The 14411-nt window shown below is 48.7% G+C and overlaps 1 protein-coding gene across 4 annotated transcripts in view; it reads left to right on the top strand.

The window, feature by feature from the left end:
* nrp1a (neuropilin 1a) overlaps positions 1–14113 on the top strand; it is a 58823-nt gene extending 44710 nt beyond the window's left edge. For 3 of the 4 annotated variants that reach the window (XM_062520676.1, XM_062520677.1, XM_062520675.1), the window contains 10 exons: positions 1948–2092; positions 5333–5664; positions 6903–7047; positions 8806–8895; positions 9925–9984; positions 11675–11815; positions 11976–12250; positions 12908–13004; positions 13260–13313; positions 13437–14113. In XM_062520676.1, coding sequence (XP_062376660.1) covers positions 1948–2092; positions 5333–5664; positions 6903–7047; positions 8806–8895; positions 9925–9984; positions 11675–11815; positions 11976–12250; positions 12908–13004; positions 13260–13313; positions 13437–13720 — 1623 coding nt within the window. In that variant the 3' untranslated portion in view covers positions 13721–14113. The remainder of the gene's footprint in view (positions 1–1947; positions 2093–5332; positions 5665–6902; positions 7048–8805; positions 8896–9924; positions 9985–11674; positions 11816–11975; positions 12251–12907; positions 13005–13259; positions 13314–13436) is intronic. The other variant, XM_062520679.1, reaches the window with a different exon arrangement.
* The last annotated feature ends 298 nt before the right edge of the window (positions 14114–14411 follow it).

The following is a 14411-nucleotide window of genomic DNA, read 5'->3' as shown; positions in this document are numbered from 1 at the left end:
ATCTTGCATTGATTACTGTATGTATGTCAGAAACAGAAAAAACCCAACAGAATTAAAGGTGTTTTCTGGGTATTGTCTAGCTAACTGAAATGATGAGATGATATTATGTACATTAGTCATTAGTTTCAGGTTATACATTAGTCAATGGCAGGTCTTTCAGATTATACATTAGTCATTCAGATATGATCTCAGCGACAACATAAATCCAGAGGACAAAAATGGACCCAAAAGCAATGATAGCATCTAGTGAGTATCACTGTTTTGTCTTGAGTGTGCAGGACACAATATAACTGATTAAAAGAGAGATTCTTAGAGAGGACGAGTCCAGGAGGGCGTCTGGAATGGGCCTGTGTTTGAGCAGCTGCTCTGAGTGCCTCTTCATCAGAGCAGTCAAGCAAAGCATGACAACGCACACACACACACACACACACACACACACACACACACGTGCACGTGATCGATCAGTGATCAGGTCAGCAAACAGGCCAGGCTCCTTTCCAGTGGACAAATAAACGTGTGTGCCAGAGGTGACTGAGGTGTTGAGCGGTTGCCGTGGGAAAGTGCTAAAGCTCAGGATGTCTTAAGTGTAAACACAATTGTCTCACATCAAGCACTCACTCTTTTGTCCTCCTGTGGGGGGACATTATGTTAAGTGTTTCTCTCTTATTGACACTCACTAGAAGGAAAAGGTTCAACATGCCTTATTGTTCCGAAACGCCAAATTTACTTGGACATCTCAAATATCATAAGCACCATCTTCCTTAAAAAGCAAAACATAACGTTACCTTAACCTTTCTTAGTGCACTTATAACTTGTGGTCACATAGTGCCGCATAGAGACCCTCTTAAACACGGAGGTAAATAGTTATATGTTGTTATATAATATCATTAATAAGGATACATGTATGCTATTTGCATGTGTGAGATACTAGTATATTATAAGACACAAACAATTAGCTAAATATCATTTAAATGTTGGTATCGACAAAATCCCAGAAAATGGGATTATTGCACACCCCTAACAGAAGAGGGAATGAGCAGGATTCTCTCTCTCTCGCTCTCTCTCATACACACACACACACACACACACACACTTGATAAGCAGTGCACAGGATGTGTGCGTGTGTGTGTGTGTGTGTGTGTGTGTGTGTGTGTGTGTGTGTGTGTCTGCAAGTGTGCCCTAGATACTTTGTAAGAGTGTGAGTTTGCTTGCATGTGTGAGGCACACTTCAGCCCATGTTAGCTTTCTGTGCACACACACACACACACACACACACACACGCACGCACACACACACACACACACACACACACACACACACACACACACACACACACACAAACACACACACACACACATTGCGTGGGCATTGTCAGAGTGCTGGCGGGCCTGGCAGGCACTCAGTTGGAAAGGCCAAAGGGTTATGGCATCATTGGGCTGCGTGATTAGCTGTGGAGGGCTCTGATCAGCACACTGGATGCTCTTCCTGCGGGCTACTGGGAGGGAGAGAGGGAGAGAGGGAGGCGGATGGAGGCTAGAGATAGACAGAGTTAGGAGTGAGTGAGGGATCCATACAGAGGAGATGACTTGGCTGACATTTAAGGAGTGAATTTTGAGCAGTGCTCTGTCCTGCCGAGGTTAATGGGTGAGTGCCCGTCTTTTAGCCGTAATTCTTCATCTCCATGAAAATCATTAGAGTGGCAAGCTCCCTGTAACGGTCTCTCTTTAGGAGTGTCTTTTCTCCTCCACATCATCATAACAGCAGTGCTTTGAGGAAGCTGACCTAAATAAGCCCTCTGTCTCTCCGTCTGCCCCCCCCCCCTCATTTTCTGGGGCAAGGCGCCAGGTGATTCCCGTGCTTTGTTGAGCCCTCGCTCCCCAGCTGACATTCGAAAACAAACAGCGTTAATAATTGATGCCTGTCTCTTTGTCATTGTGTCATTGTCAGGTTTTCGTCGGGAACAGCAACCCCACGGACCTGGTGAAGGCCACGCTGCCCAAACGCACCCTCGCCCGCTACGTGCGCCTGCGGCCGCTCACCTGGGACAACGGCATCGCCATGCGCTTCGAGATCTACGGCTGCAAGATCTCAGGTGAGCTCCTGATCCAGCTTTTTTGGCTGTGCCTGCCGTGATGCATTCTCTCGTCCTGTCAGCGTAGCAGGAGATAGGAACGCAGTTTGGGATGATTCTAGCTAGCGTGTTGGGTATAGAAACTGGGAGAGCGAGTTCTCTGTCTGCTCTTGTTGGCATCACCTATGAATGTTTCACTCATTCGTTTAACCTCCTCTTTTTGCACTCAGCCCATCTCTCATGCAACTCAGATTGTTTACTCATAGAGAGAGAGATGGGGGGAGAGTGAGAGAGAGAGAGAGAGAGAGAGAGAGAGAGAAAAAGGGAGAGAGAGAAAGAGGGAGAGAGAGAGGCAACGGGCTGGAGTTTTTGCTATTTTCTCTGACAGGAGTGCAGTGGCTTTTGCATTATAGATGAGAGGCACATGAAGTTGATTACGTATTTATGTTACCTGATGTTTGGATGTAGCTCATTTAAAATGAATGGCAGCAGCCCTAGCAGCAAGCACTGCAGCACAGCTCACTGAGTGCTCATCTCTCTCTCCCACTGTACACAAGCACACGTGCACACACACTGTACACACACACACAGAACTTCATCTACTACGTCTACTCAAATACACACACACACACACATGCGCGTGCATGCATGTACTCAGTCAATAGTGTAGTATATTCACAGTCCAGTTTACTGTAGCTGTTCAAGCCAGACACACACACACACACGCAGAGCCACACACACTCCTCACACTCTCTGTCCTAGCTGGCACAGATCCATTTGAAGCTGTGTGCTTTCTGGCAGAGTGCCACCCTCTCCACAAGGCTTTGATTGTGGAGGATTTCATATCATTACTCCCTCAATGTCATCCCTCTTTACAGTGATGCGTGCGCTACTCATCCAGCCTCTGACATCCGCCTTCACTGTCCCGCATGTGGAAGCATGTGTATGTACTGTATATGGAGATGTATATGAAATATTCTATGGATCCCCGTGTGATGTGCACATGGAGCGTTTAAAGATTATTTTAGGAATCCACTGCTGTGCACATCTGTGTATGAATTGATGAAAGACTGCATGTTGGTGTGTGTTTGTATGTGTGTGCCTGTGCTTGTGTGTGTGTGCGTGTGTGCGTGTGTGTGTGTGCGTCTGTGCGGTTCAGCAGTCCCCAGGGCACAGCTGGACGTTGCCATGTTTGGGCGGGCGACCAGACCACACTGCAAACACATCAGAGGCTAGATGCATTATGGGTTGCCCCAGTGACATCATCAATGCGCTGCGGCCTGCGCTCTGATGATGCCGCCAGCTGGGCCACTGCTCGGGCAGGCTAATGATAGAGAGGAGAACAGAGGGATGCAGAGAGACGGAGAGAAAGAGGGAGAGATAGAGCGAAGTCTATCATGCCCTTCAAATCACAGCGCGGATGATGTTCAGACGCAGGGACTGACAGCAGATAAGCGCGCGAGCTCTCCCCGCGCTGCTACTGCACACACTGCCTCTGACACACATTAATAAGCCTCCTCCTCATGTTTGTAAACAAGGCCAGCTGAGCATGTGGCCAGACGGGCATGCTTCCAATGGCAGCTCCACCCAGAGGGCCGTCTACCACCACACACACACACACACACACACACACACACATCCCACAATCCCTCTGGGGCGTGTCTGCCCGCCCATGCTACCCCAAAGCTGTCCCCGAGTCCCAGCTGACTGCCATTAACCTCGGCTGCTACCCAGAAACGGGGCAGATAAAAATATAAAAAAATCATCGATATTCTGCAGTGCACAAGTTTTTTTTTGCCAAGTCGACAAGCGAAGGGAAAGTTCTTGGTTCTTGTTTTTTTTCCCCCTTCAGAGAATCAGACTTTTCCCTTTCCCGCTTTGCCTCTCCTCTGACTGGCTTTGTTCTGTGTGCCTCTCTCTGTCAGCATTTCTGGCCCAGTAGGAAGGGAGCCCATCCATCCCCCTCTCCTAGGCCCCTTCAAATGGAGACAAATCTCACCGTGGCCGTTTGTTGTCAGGATCCATGGAACACAGATCTCAACTCCGCCGTTGCTCGGGGAGACAGGCGGCGAGGGTATTTTCCCCGACCTCAGAGTGAGCGAGGAAGTTTAGTGGAGTACAACAGAGACTCAGTTCTGAGCCAGACTCTGTCGGAGTTCTTTTTTCTCTGAGTCAAACATTAAACACCACTGGTGACCTTTCCCAGACCCTCTCTGCGGTTATTTGTGGCTATTCGGTCAGTGGGAGCAGATTGAAATTTTTGATGATATTGCTCTCGACAGATTGCAGACAATAAAGCTTTGGCTGGACAGAGAGTCAGTGGTTTCACACACTCCAGCTTTCATTTTTTTCCCCCTACAATTCATCCTCTTTAGTCCAGGCTCCATCTGACAGTAAAATATTATGATCAGATTGTAGTCATCAGCTTATGGAAGCAGCACACAGAGGATGAGCCGAAGACTTTTACTTTGAGAGCAAGTGGGCCAGCGGGGGAGAGGGCAAGATGGATAGAGTGGCAGGGTGGCGGGAGATGAAAGAGAGAGAGGGGAAGCTCCCCTGGCATCAGGTTAAGAATGAAAGGCCAGCCTTAATTAGACATCAGGAGACAAACACCGCAGGCAGGAAGGGAGATGGACACACCAGAGGTCAAAGGCAAGGAGGGCAAAGAGGGGGAGAGACACACTCGCTCAGACTGCCAAGTACAGACCGTCAGACACAAGCACATGAACACACACCGATGTGCACACACATACAGAGACTGAGAGTGAGAGAGAAACACTGTGTGTGTGTGTGTGTGTGTGTGTGTGTGTGTGTGTGTCTAATAAAGAGAGAGAGAAAAAGAGAGTGAGAGAGAGAGAGCACACCTTTCCACATGTTATCTCTCCAGCCTCTCTCTGACTGAATCCGTGTAAGCCTTGAGAAGGCTCATTGTTCATCTCCCCACTCATGTGCTGTGATGCTATCAGTCCTTTTGTAATACCTCTATCTTAGCACACGCTGCATCTCAGTCCCTTGCTCTCTCCTCCTTCTCGAGCACTCTGTGGTTTTGCATTCTATCTGCAGATAGCAGATAGGACTTTGATTGCAGGGGGTTTGATATTATTACTCCATTTCTGTCTTGCCCGCTTGTGAAAGAAAAATTATCTCAAAAAGAAAAAAAAGGCAAAAAGAAAGAGGGCCTTAAGGAATGAAATGTTACATTTTAACATCTATGGCAAGTGCACAATATAAATGTTCTCTCTTTCTCTCCCTGTAAATCAGAGTACCCGTGCATGGGCATGTTGGGCATGGTGTCCGGCCTCATCACCGACTCCCAGATCACGGCCTCCTCCCACACGGACCGCAGCTGGGTGCCGGAGAACGCCCGCCTGCTGACCAGTCGCTCGGGCTGGATGCTGCCGGCGCAGGCGCAGCCCTTCACCAGCGAGTGGCTGCAGGTGGACCTGGCGGAGCAGAAGCTGCTGCGCGGCCTCATCATCCAGGGAGGCAAGCACCGCGAGAACAAGGTCTTCATGAAGAAGTTCCGCCTGGGCTACAGCAACGACAGCTCCGACTGGAAGATGGTCATGGACTCCACTGGCACCAAGCCCAAGGTGAGGCCAAGGTCATCCATGTTGAAGTGGGCTGGAGGTGTTTCATTATTCGAATACAATTAGAATGAATTTGTCACGTTCACAACCTACACAGCCTTGAAGTGTTTGGAAGGGAATACCGCCTCCACGCTATGATTAGCATGTGTTGATGATGCCCTGCCTGGGTTGCTGCCTCTTTTAGTAAGATCCTCACCCCAAGCAGCCTCGAAGCAGAATTGCTTACCTTTGCAAAGGGGTGTTAAATAGAGACAGAGAGAACAGAAGTCAAAGAAGTGGAGAGAACAGGGGGAATAGAGGATGTCTGACACCGTGTAGACCACACATGCATGTGTCAAGATTGTCATGCTGCACACTTTGTGCAGTTGTGTGTGTGTTAGGTGTGTGTGTGTGTGTGTAGGAAAGAGAGAGAGAGAGAGAGACAGAGAGACAGAGAAAAAGAGAGGCGTGTGTGCATGCATGAGTATTCTTCCATTTCCCTCAATGCTGCCAGTGCAGCAACACCTCATCCCCACTTACAAGCACCGGGGCGACAGGGAACATAAATCTATCCCAGATGGCCCTGGCATTTGATTTAAAGGCAAGCGAAAGCTTGATGCCCCGCTGTCCTACTTAAAAACCTCCTGTCTTGCCTCCCCGCTCGCTCCGCTCGCTCTCTGTCTCGCTCCCTCTCCCCGTCCGCCTCGCTCGGAGTGAAGGACAAATGAGGAGACGGCGCTAACGGCCATTGGCTCGTCCGCTCTCATCTGCGTGGTGTGCCGGCGCACCCAGGGAGTCTCTTCCCCTCTCTCTCTCATCAAGGTAACGGCACTTCACAGGCGCGGCTCAGTCTCAGGCTCAGTGCGGCGTGAGCTGGGGCTTCTGACCGGCACGTCCACCCCCCCTGCTGCGCTGGACCGCTCTGCCACCAGCGGGAAACGGCGGCGGCCCTCTCTGATCTCGGCGAGCGCGGCTCTCTGGTTTCGCTGCTCCGCTCTGTTCAGTTGATCAGAGACAGGCGAGCGCTAAAGAGCCCGAGGGCCTGGGAAGAGAGAGGGAGAGAGAGAGAGAGAGGGACTGGAAGAATCTTGCACCCCTTTTCGTCTTGCATCTTTTCTCTATCCCCCTTTTTCCCTGCCTCAGCATCTTCCACCTCTTCTATCTTCTATCACTTGTCTGTCATTAACGCATTCTCTCTCTCTCTCTCTCTCTCTCTCTCTCTCTCTCTCTCTCTCTCTCTCTCTCTCTCTCTCTCCCGGTAGATTTTCGAAGGCAACATGAACTACGACACCCCTGTGCAGAGGATTGTGGAGCCCATGCTGACGCGCTACGTGAGGGTGTACCCAGACAGAGCCACCCCTGCTGGGCTGGGACTGCGTCTGGAGCTCCTTGGCTGTGAGATAGAAGGTATGCCTACTGCCTCAGCAGCTCCTCCAACAAACACACACACACTCACCCAGACTTGCGCGCACAAGACCTGTTTAGCATCTGCTCCATCTGCCTTGGTCCTAAACCAACAGATGCTTGTGTTTTTATCTTGTAAATGAAAACCTAGAAATCCCTGTGCAGTTCCAACAGAAACTGTTTGACATGATTCAATATAAATGTTAACATCTCCTACACAGACATGGCTCTGGGATATCTTCAAATGAACCTCTGATCCTCTGCAGCTAAATTACTTGCAGGTAGCTCTGGTGTAAATATGCTCTTCCTTGGAGCTAATTTGTAATCAGGCAGAGGCTTGTGTGTGTGCGCCCGGCGACTGATGTGGATGCGGGGAGCTAGAAAAGGCTCAGTGTGTGTGTGTGTGTGTGCACAGAAGTCAGGCAGGCGAGAGCCCTCATCCACATATGAGTGGTTACGCCCAGGAGAGAGTACAGCTGTGAGGGGGGAGGCATCTCTGGACTCCACCAGGACAGTTGTCCTGCAGATGCGACTTCAAAGGCAGGCAGGCCCCTCCACCCCGCCCAGATCTCCCTCTCCAAAAGCTGAGCCTCACAAACAGATGGAGTAGATCTCTGTCCACCTGCCCCAGTGGATTAGTGCCCCCCCTCACTCACTCTCTCTCTCTCTCTCTCTCTCTCTGGCTTGTTCTGGCTGCCTATGTGAGGCCTCCGGAGTCCCGCTGGGGCTTTGGATCACAGCGCTTGTTGTCAGTGTTAATGCCAATGCACACGCACCCCCCGCCACACACACACACACACACACACACAAGCACTGTGTATACAGCTCAGATGCATGTACCCACAAAAACATCATCATGTACGCAAACAATCAAACAAGGCTTTGGCGACAACAGACATTGCAGAACACAAGCTTAAACAGAGCTGATGCACATGTCTGTGATGGCCAGCACACACACATACACACACGCAGACACACACACACACACACACACACACACACACACACACACACTTCTGACACACACACATACACACTTCTGACCTATTCACCCAGTGTCTGCCCCTGTTGACCTGGCTCACATTTCCATTGCTTTCCACAGCATCTGACAGACATGTGTTTCTCTCAGATCCTTTTTCCTCCCTTCCCCTCCTCTCTCTCTCTCCCTCTCTCTCTCTCTCTCTCTCTCTCTCTCTCTCTCTCTCTCTCTCTCTCTCTCTCTCTCTCTCTCTCTCCTTGATGACTCCAATGACATCTCTGTAATCCATCATATCTGCTCCCCCCTCTAACTGCAGAAGCCCAGTGCCCCTGTGATGAGCTCCATTAGAGCCTTGAGTAAACAGAGCGGTTGTGCCCGCTGCGTGCCCACTCTGCCACAGATCAGGGGCCCCACGCCACAGAGTATGCCACACCACGCCTCCAGGGCCTCCCCACATCCAAAGGGGGCCCTCGGGCCCTAATGACAGGTCTGCTGCCAACCTCAGCGGCGCAGTGCGGCTCAGGGCGTGGCTCTCCACTGCCCACAGCAGCAGCGGCCCGCAGGCTAGCCTCAGATCCACGCGCCCTATTTATACCCTCTGCCACCGCCACACTGCACGCTCGCCTCACGGAGCTCATCACACACGTGTTTGTTTGCTTTGCAGAAGCAATAAAACAGCACTGAGGAAACGCCAATGACTGTATTTCAATATCTCTCCCTCTCTCTCCCTCTCCCTCTCTCCCTCTCTCTCTCTCCTTCTCTCTCTCTCCCTCTCTCTCTAGCGCCGACTGTTGCCCCCACCACGCCGGCCCCCAGCACTACTCCATCAGACGAGTGTGATGACGAGCAGGCCAACTGCCACAGTGGAACAGGTGATGACTACGAGCTGACAGGTGCCAACGCCACCCCAATGAGACTGCAGCCCCTACTCCCTCCCTCGCATGCATGCACACACTCACACACTCACACACGTAGTAAACACACATGTGGACTCACACGCTCATGATACACTCTCACACATATGATTGAGCACGCTAACACACACTGACCCTGTCACACTGACACGTACATGCACCATTGCACTCATAATAGCCCACTGCATCCAGAATGCACCTGATCAACTAACACCCTACTGTATCAGTTTCTCTCTCTCTCTCTCTCTCTCTCTCTCACTCTCTCTATCTCTTTTTACACCTGAGCACCTTCAGCACCTGCACAGAAAGCATTTCACAAACCAATGGCTCCAGCACCTGTTGTGTCATTCTTACACACATCCAGTATTGGTATTAAGATCACCAGGATGAGGATCTGTGCTCTTTCTACCCTTTCACATCGCATGCATGCACGCACGCGCACACACACACACACACACACACACACACACACACACACACACACACACACACACACACACACACACACACACACCTCCAGACACCCTTGTACTTGTCCTCTAGACTGCAGTCTCTTGGTGTGAGTGTGAGCATGCTGGGGCCTCTGTGTCCGTACAGAAGGAGGGGAAAGTAGGTCTCCTCAAATCAGAGCAGTGACGAGCTCTCAGCCCCCCCTCTGGATAGATAGAATGACACTAATGAAGGAGCTGCTCTGCCACAGAACAGAACCCCCTTACTCTTACTCTAGCTCAGCTCAGCTCAGCGCAGCCAGGCAGAATAGCCTACGCACAGTGACTCACCAAATCCACATTGATTTGAAAAGAAAACAAGCCATTATCATTGTTATCAAGAGCAACAGTTCAACAGCAGATGAACTGCAGACGTACAGTACAACAGTAAATATACAGCAATTCCCTGAGAGCAGCATGGCCATTAGATATGAAGAGCTGGGCTGCAGTACAGCAGAGATGGGAGCGCATGTCTAACTGTTCTTTTACCGCTGTCCAGCAGGAGGTACCGTCATGCCAGAAACCACAACCGAGTTGGAGACGGTTCGGCAGGAGCAAGGTAAATTTTTTTCCCCTCCGTACTCTTTTTCCAGCTCATTTCTCTCTGCTGTTTTCACTGTTGATGGATGTCTCAGTAAACTCTCTCTCTTCTCCTGAGGGCTTTTTTCTGCCCACGTTTTTGTGTCTGAAACAGCAGTGATTGTGTTGCCAATATGCTTCTTCACTGTGTTTGTGTCTGTGCTGTGAGTTATTATCAATCAAGTGTATGATAATGGACTGCACCTTTCATTCCCTTTTCCCGAGGCACACACACAGACACACTCTCTCTCTCTCTCTCTCTCTCTCTCTCTCTCTCTCTCTCTCTCTCTCTCTCTCTCTCTCTCTCTCCCACTCTCTCTCCTCTCCCTTTTAGCTGACCTTGACTAATTAAAATAGAAGCTAGTCTGTGTTTGCCTGGTAACTGCATGGCAGTGGATGGCCTCACTAGGATATGGATTCAGGGGAGCAATTTAGTTAACGGTGTGCTCCTGTGGTGGACTCTGCCGAGGCACTCTCTCTGTGTAACACATTGTGCACAGAGCAAGCCTTGGACTGGGGCAGGAAGACATATCCTCCTCCCCGCTCCGCACTGATCCAGCCTTAATCCTCTCAGAGATGGAAAAGGCAAAACAAAGCCTTTTTAATTGGAAACGGGCGTATGTTCCTCAGCACTAGTGGCAGAGTGCCTGCCCTGTGGGTTTTTGCTGGGAATTCTTTCCTCAGCGTTGCCTGGATAAATAGACTGGATGCCGTGCGTCGGAGCACAGGTCTGACATTCTTACTGAAAGGAATTTCTGCTCTCCTTCTGTCTTGTGCTGAGAGAATAGAACGAGGGGCGCACAGACAAAAGCCCAGTGGCTGTTACAGGCATATCTAGACCTGTCTCCCTCCCACTTCGCTGTCTTCCTCTCTCTCTCTCTCTCTCTCTCTCTCTCTCTCTCTCTGTCTGTCTGTCTGCCCCTGCTCTTCACACTGCAATCTTTGTGCTCCATCTATTTCGCTGTATTTTTGTCGGATGTTTCTCCATAGCGCTGAATAACAATATGAGGCTAATTTCTATTCCCCTCCTTCATCTCTATCAGTCTCTCTCTCTCTCTCTCTCTCTCTCTCTCTGGGGGGGATTGTCTTGGGGAAATGCTGCCCTAATATATTAGCCATTTCCTTTAAAGAGCACCACTGGCCTCATTAAAAAAGCTGCCCCTCGCTGTGGGCTTTAAGTGAAAGCTGCTGTCTTATCTGAGCATGCTATTAGAATGCCTCTCTCTTCCTCTGATTTTACTTCTCATCCTCTCATTTTCCGGTGTTGACATTCTCCTGATCTCTTTGTTTTCCAACACAGTTAAAACAGTTATGAGTTATTGTTTTTTTATATATAATGGAACATCCTGCCATGTGCAGCCTGTAACATGTAGGCTACTTCCTTGATCTGGACTGTGTCTGCATATTTCTTTTTTTCTTCTTTGTTACTCGGTCTCTGTTGTTGGTAGTATATCTTGCAGCACATCAGACTCATACTGTGTGATAGAGCTTTGCTGCCCCCTATTGGGCCCTAGTATTTTTTCAAGTGTTGTTGAATGAAGGCGTTGGAAATACTAGATACTTGTTGCATACATACAGTATGTAAGATATGTAGCATAGTATTGTAGTGGATATTGTACTTTAGTTTTGCAATATTTGAGAATCTTTGTTGTTGTTTTTTTGTTTCACAGGTTTTACATGGTTTGCCTGTGATTTTGGCTTCCATGAGCCATCATTTTGTCGTTGGAGTTTAGAAGACAATGGATTCCGGTGGCAGATTCAAACCAGTGGCACCCCCACCCTTAACACAGGACCTAATATGGACCACAAAGGTGATGGAGAGAAGGAGAGAAATCAAATAGGACAGAATACTCAGGAGAAACTTAGACTTTGTGAAAATGAAACTCACAATGTAACATTACTTGGCAAACTGTTGTTACTTCATCCAACATGGCAACTCTAAACTGACTCCATTAACATTGAATTCCACAGGTGGCTCAGGGAACTTCATCATCCTGTCGCCGGGTGCCCACGAGACTGAGGTGGCGCGCATCGTGAGCCCAGAGGTGGCATCGCAGGAGTCGGACCTGTGCCTGTCCTTCTGGTACCACATGGTGGGCTCACACATCGGCACACTGCACATCAAGCAACGCAAGGAGAGCCCCAAGGGCTCGGCCGACATCCTGCTCTGGACCGTCAGTGGACACCAAGGCAACCGCTGGAGGGAGGGCCGAGTCCCAGTGCCCCATTCTAGTAAACCATATCAGGTACACTGACCACTCTAAACCATATCAGGTACACTCACTCACTCTAGTAAACCATATCAGGTACACCCACTCACTCTAGGAAACCATATCAGGTACACTCACTATAGTAAACCATATCAGGTACACTCACTCACTCTAGTAAACCATATCAGGTACACTGACTCACTCTAGTAAACCATATCAGGTACACTCACTCTAGTAAACCATATCAGGTACTCAATACTTACTCTAGTAAACCATATCAGGTACACTCACTCTAGTAAACCATATCAGGTATACTCACTCTAGTAAACCATACAGTATCAGGTACACTGACTCACTCTAGTAAACCATATCAGGTACACTCACTCTAGTAAACCATATCAGGTACTCAACACTCACTCTAGTAAGCCATATCAGGTACTCAACACTCATTCTAGTAAACCATATCAGGTACTCAACAATCACTCTAGTAAACCATATCAGGAACAGCTCTCAGAGCTCAGTCCAGTCCATTATGTCCATTAGGATAAGAGTGTAGCATTATTAGCTGCCTGACTTTTTTGTACTGACAGTATGTGAGAAACAGAGATGTATATACAGTATATAAAAATGCCCAGCTATTCATTCCATAGCAGATGAAAGGTCATGTGTTAACTAGCCCCTCCTGCCCAACAGGTGGTCATTGAAGCTGCAGTGGAGAGGAAGAGTTTTGGGAACATTGCAGTGGATGACATCAAGATTCTGGACAATCTCCACATGGTTGACTGCAGAGGTGAGTAGATTCCTTGAGTGTGCGTTGTGTGCTACATTAAAGGAACACTTCACCGTTTTTTCATATTAAACTACGTTATTCTCTTAATTAAGACGAGTTGATACATTCCTCTCACATTTCAATGCGTGCACTCACTGGCTCTGTCGCGCCAGAAAAAACGGTGAAGTGTTCCTTTAAGCCTGGTTTTGCATAGTTTTGGACTCTTTTCTGCACTGTGCCCATGCCATCTCTTATCGTTGGTTTCTCTGTCTGCAGATCCTGCTGTCTCCACTGAGCCCATGCTGCCTGAGGACAACCCCAATGAGATCTGTACGTCACTTTCTAATACTTTCACAGATTTCTGAATTTCACGTCAATGTCTCTCTGTTGTCTTTTCTCTGGCTTTGTGTCTTCATGTCTCTCACATGTCACCTCTTGCTTGTGCGCGTGCAGTGGAGGACATCACAGACTTCCCGCGCATGGTGGAGAGCAGTGAGATCGGAGGAGGGAACATGCTCAAGACCCTGGACCCCATCCTCATCACCATCATCGCCATGAGTGCCCTCGGGGTCTTCCTGGGGGCCATATGCGGCGTGGTCCTCTACTGCGCCTGCTCCCACGGGGGCATGGCCGACAGGAACTTATCCGCTCTGGAGAACTATAACTTTGAGCTTGTGGACGGGGTAAAGCTCAAGAAAGACAAGCTCAACACACAGAACTCGTACTCAGAGGCATGAGCGTGACCAATGAGAGAGGAGCCCACCATCCCCTGCTAAACAGGGCCAGGCTAAATGGACTGCCAAGGCTCTCTCACTGGACGAGGAGGAGACTCTGGAGGTTTGCGGGGAGCCAGTCTGAGGTTGTGACTGAGCCATGCTTTTCTCAGGAGCGGCAGTGAAAGGAACCTACCAGTAGGGGACACTGTGTACAAAATATGAGAAAAAAAACTACATCAACAAAAAATATGTACAGATGATTGAGATTATTTTAATTTTATTTTATTGATTTTTATGATTAATATTATTTTTTCTTGTTTTTTCCTTTTTTTTACAATCAGATGCTGGTGTTGAGACCAATATCATGTTTAAAGTATTTATCTTTTTCTCTGAGAATAAAAAGTTTATTTTTTATTTTCAGAATGTTCTTTTGTGTTGAAAACCCAAAATGAACCATGATGTGAGTAAAGGGTTCTATCATCAAAGCAAGACCAGGATCTTGCCCATCCTGATTCTCGAAAGGGGAGAAAAGCATATATGGTTCCAACAGTGCCTTTAAGTGTATCTCTTTTAGCATTCTCTGTGAATTTCTTTTCTAAAGTTTTGCATCCCTTTCCTTTCAATGGTAGGAGTGTGGTCAGGTATGCAAAAACAAAGTACATTTTATGGAGCGTGTATGGGAAGGCCAACATATTGTACATAAGTTTTAATA

This window comes from Sardina pilchardus, chromosome 19 (genome assembly GCF_963854185.1).
Source record: "Sardina pilchardus chromosome 19, fSarPil1.1, whole genome shotgun sequence".
NCBI lineage: Eukaryota > Metazoa > Chordata > Actinopteri > Clupeiformes > Clupeidae > Sardina > Sardina pilchardus.
Note: the sequence above shows the minus strand (reverse complement) of the source record. Positions and strands in the feature narration are given on the sequence as shown.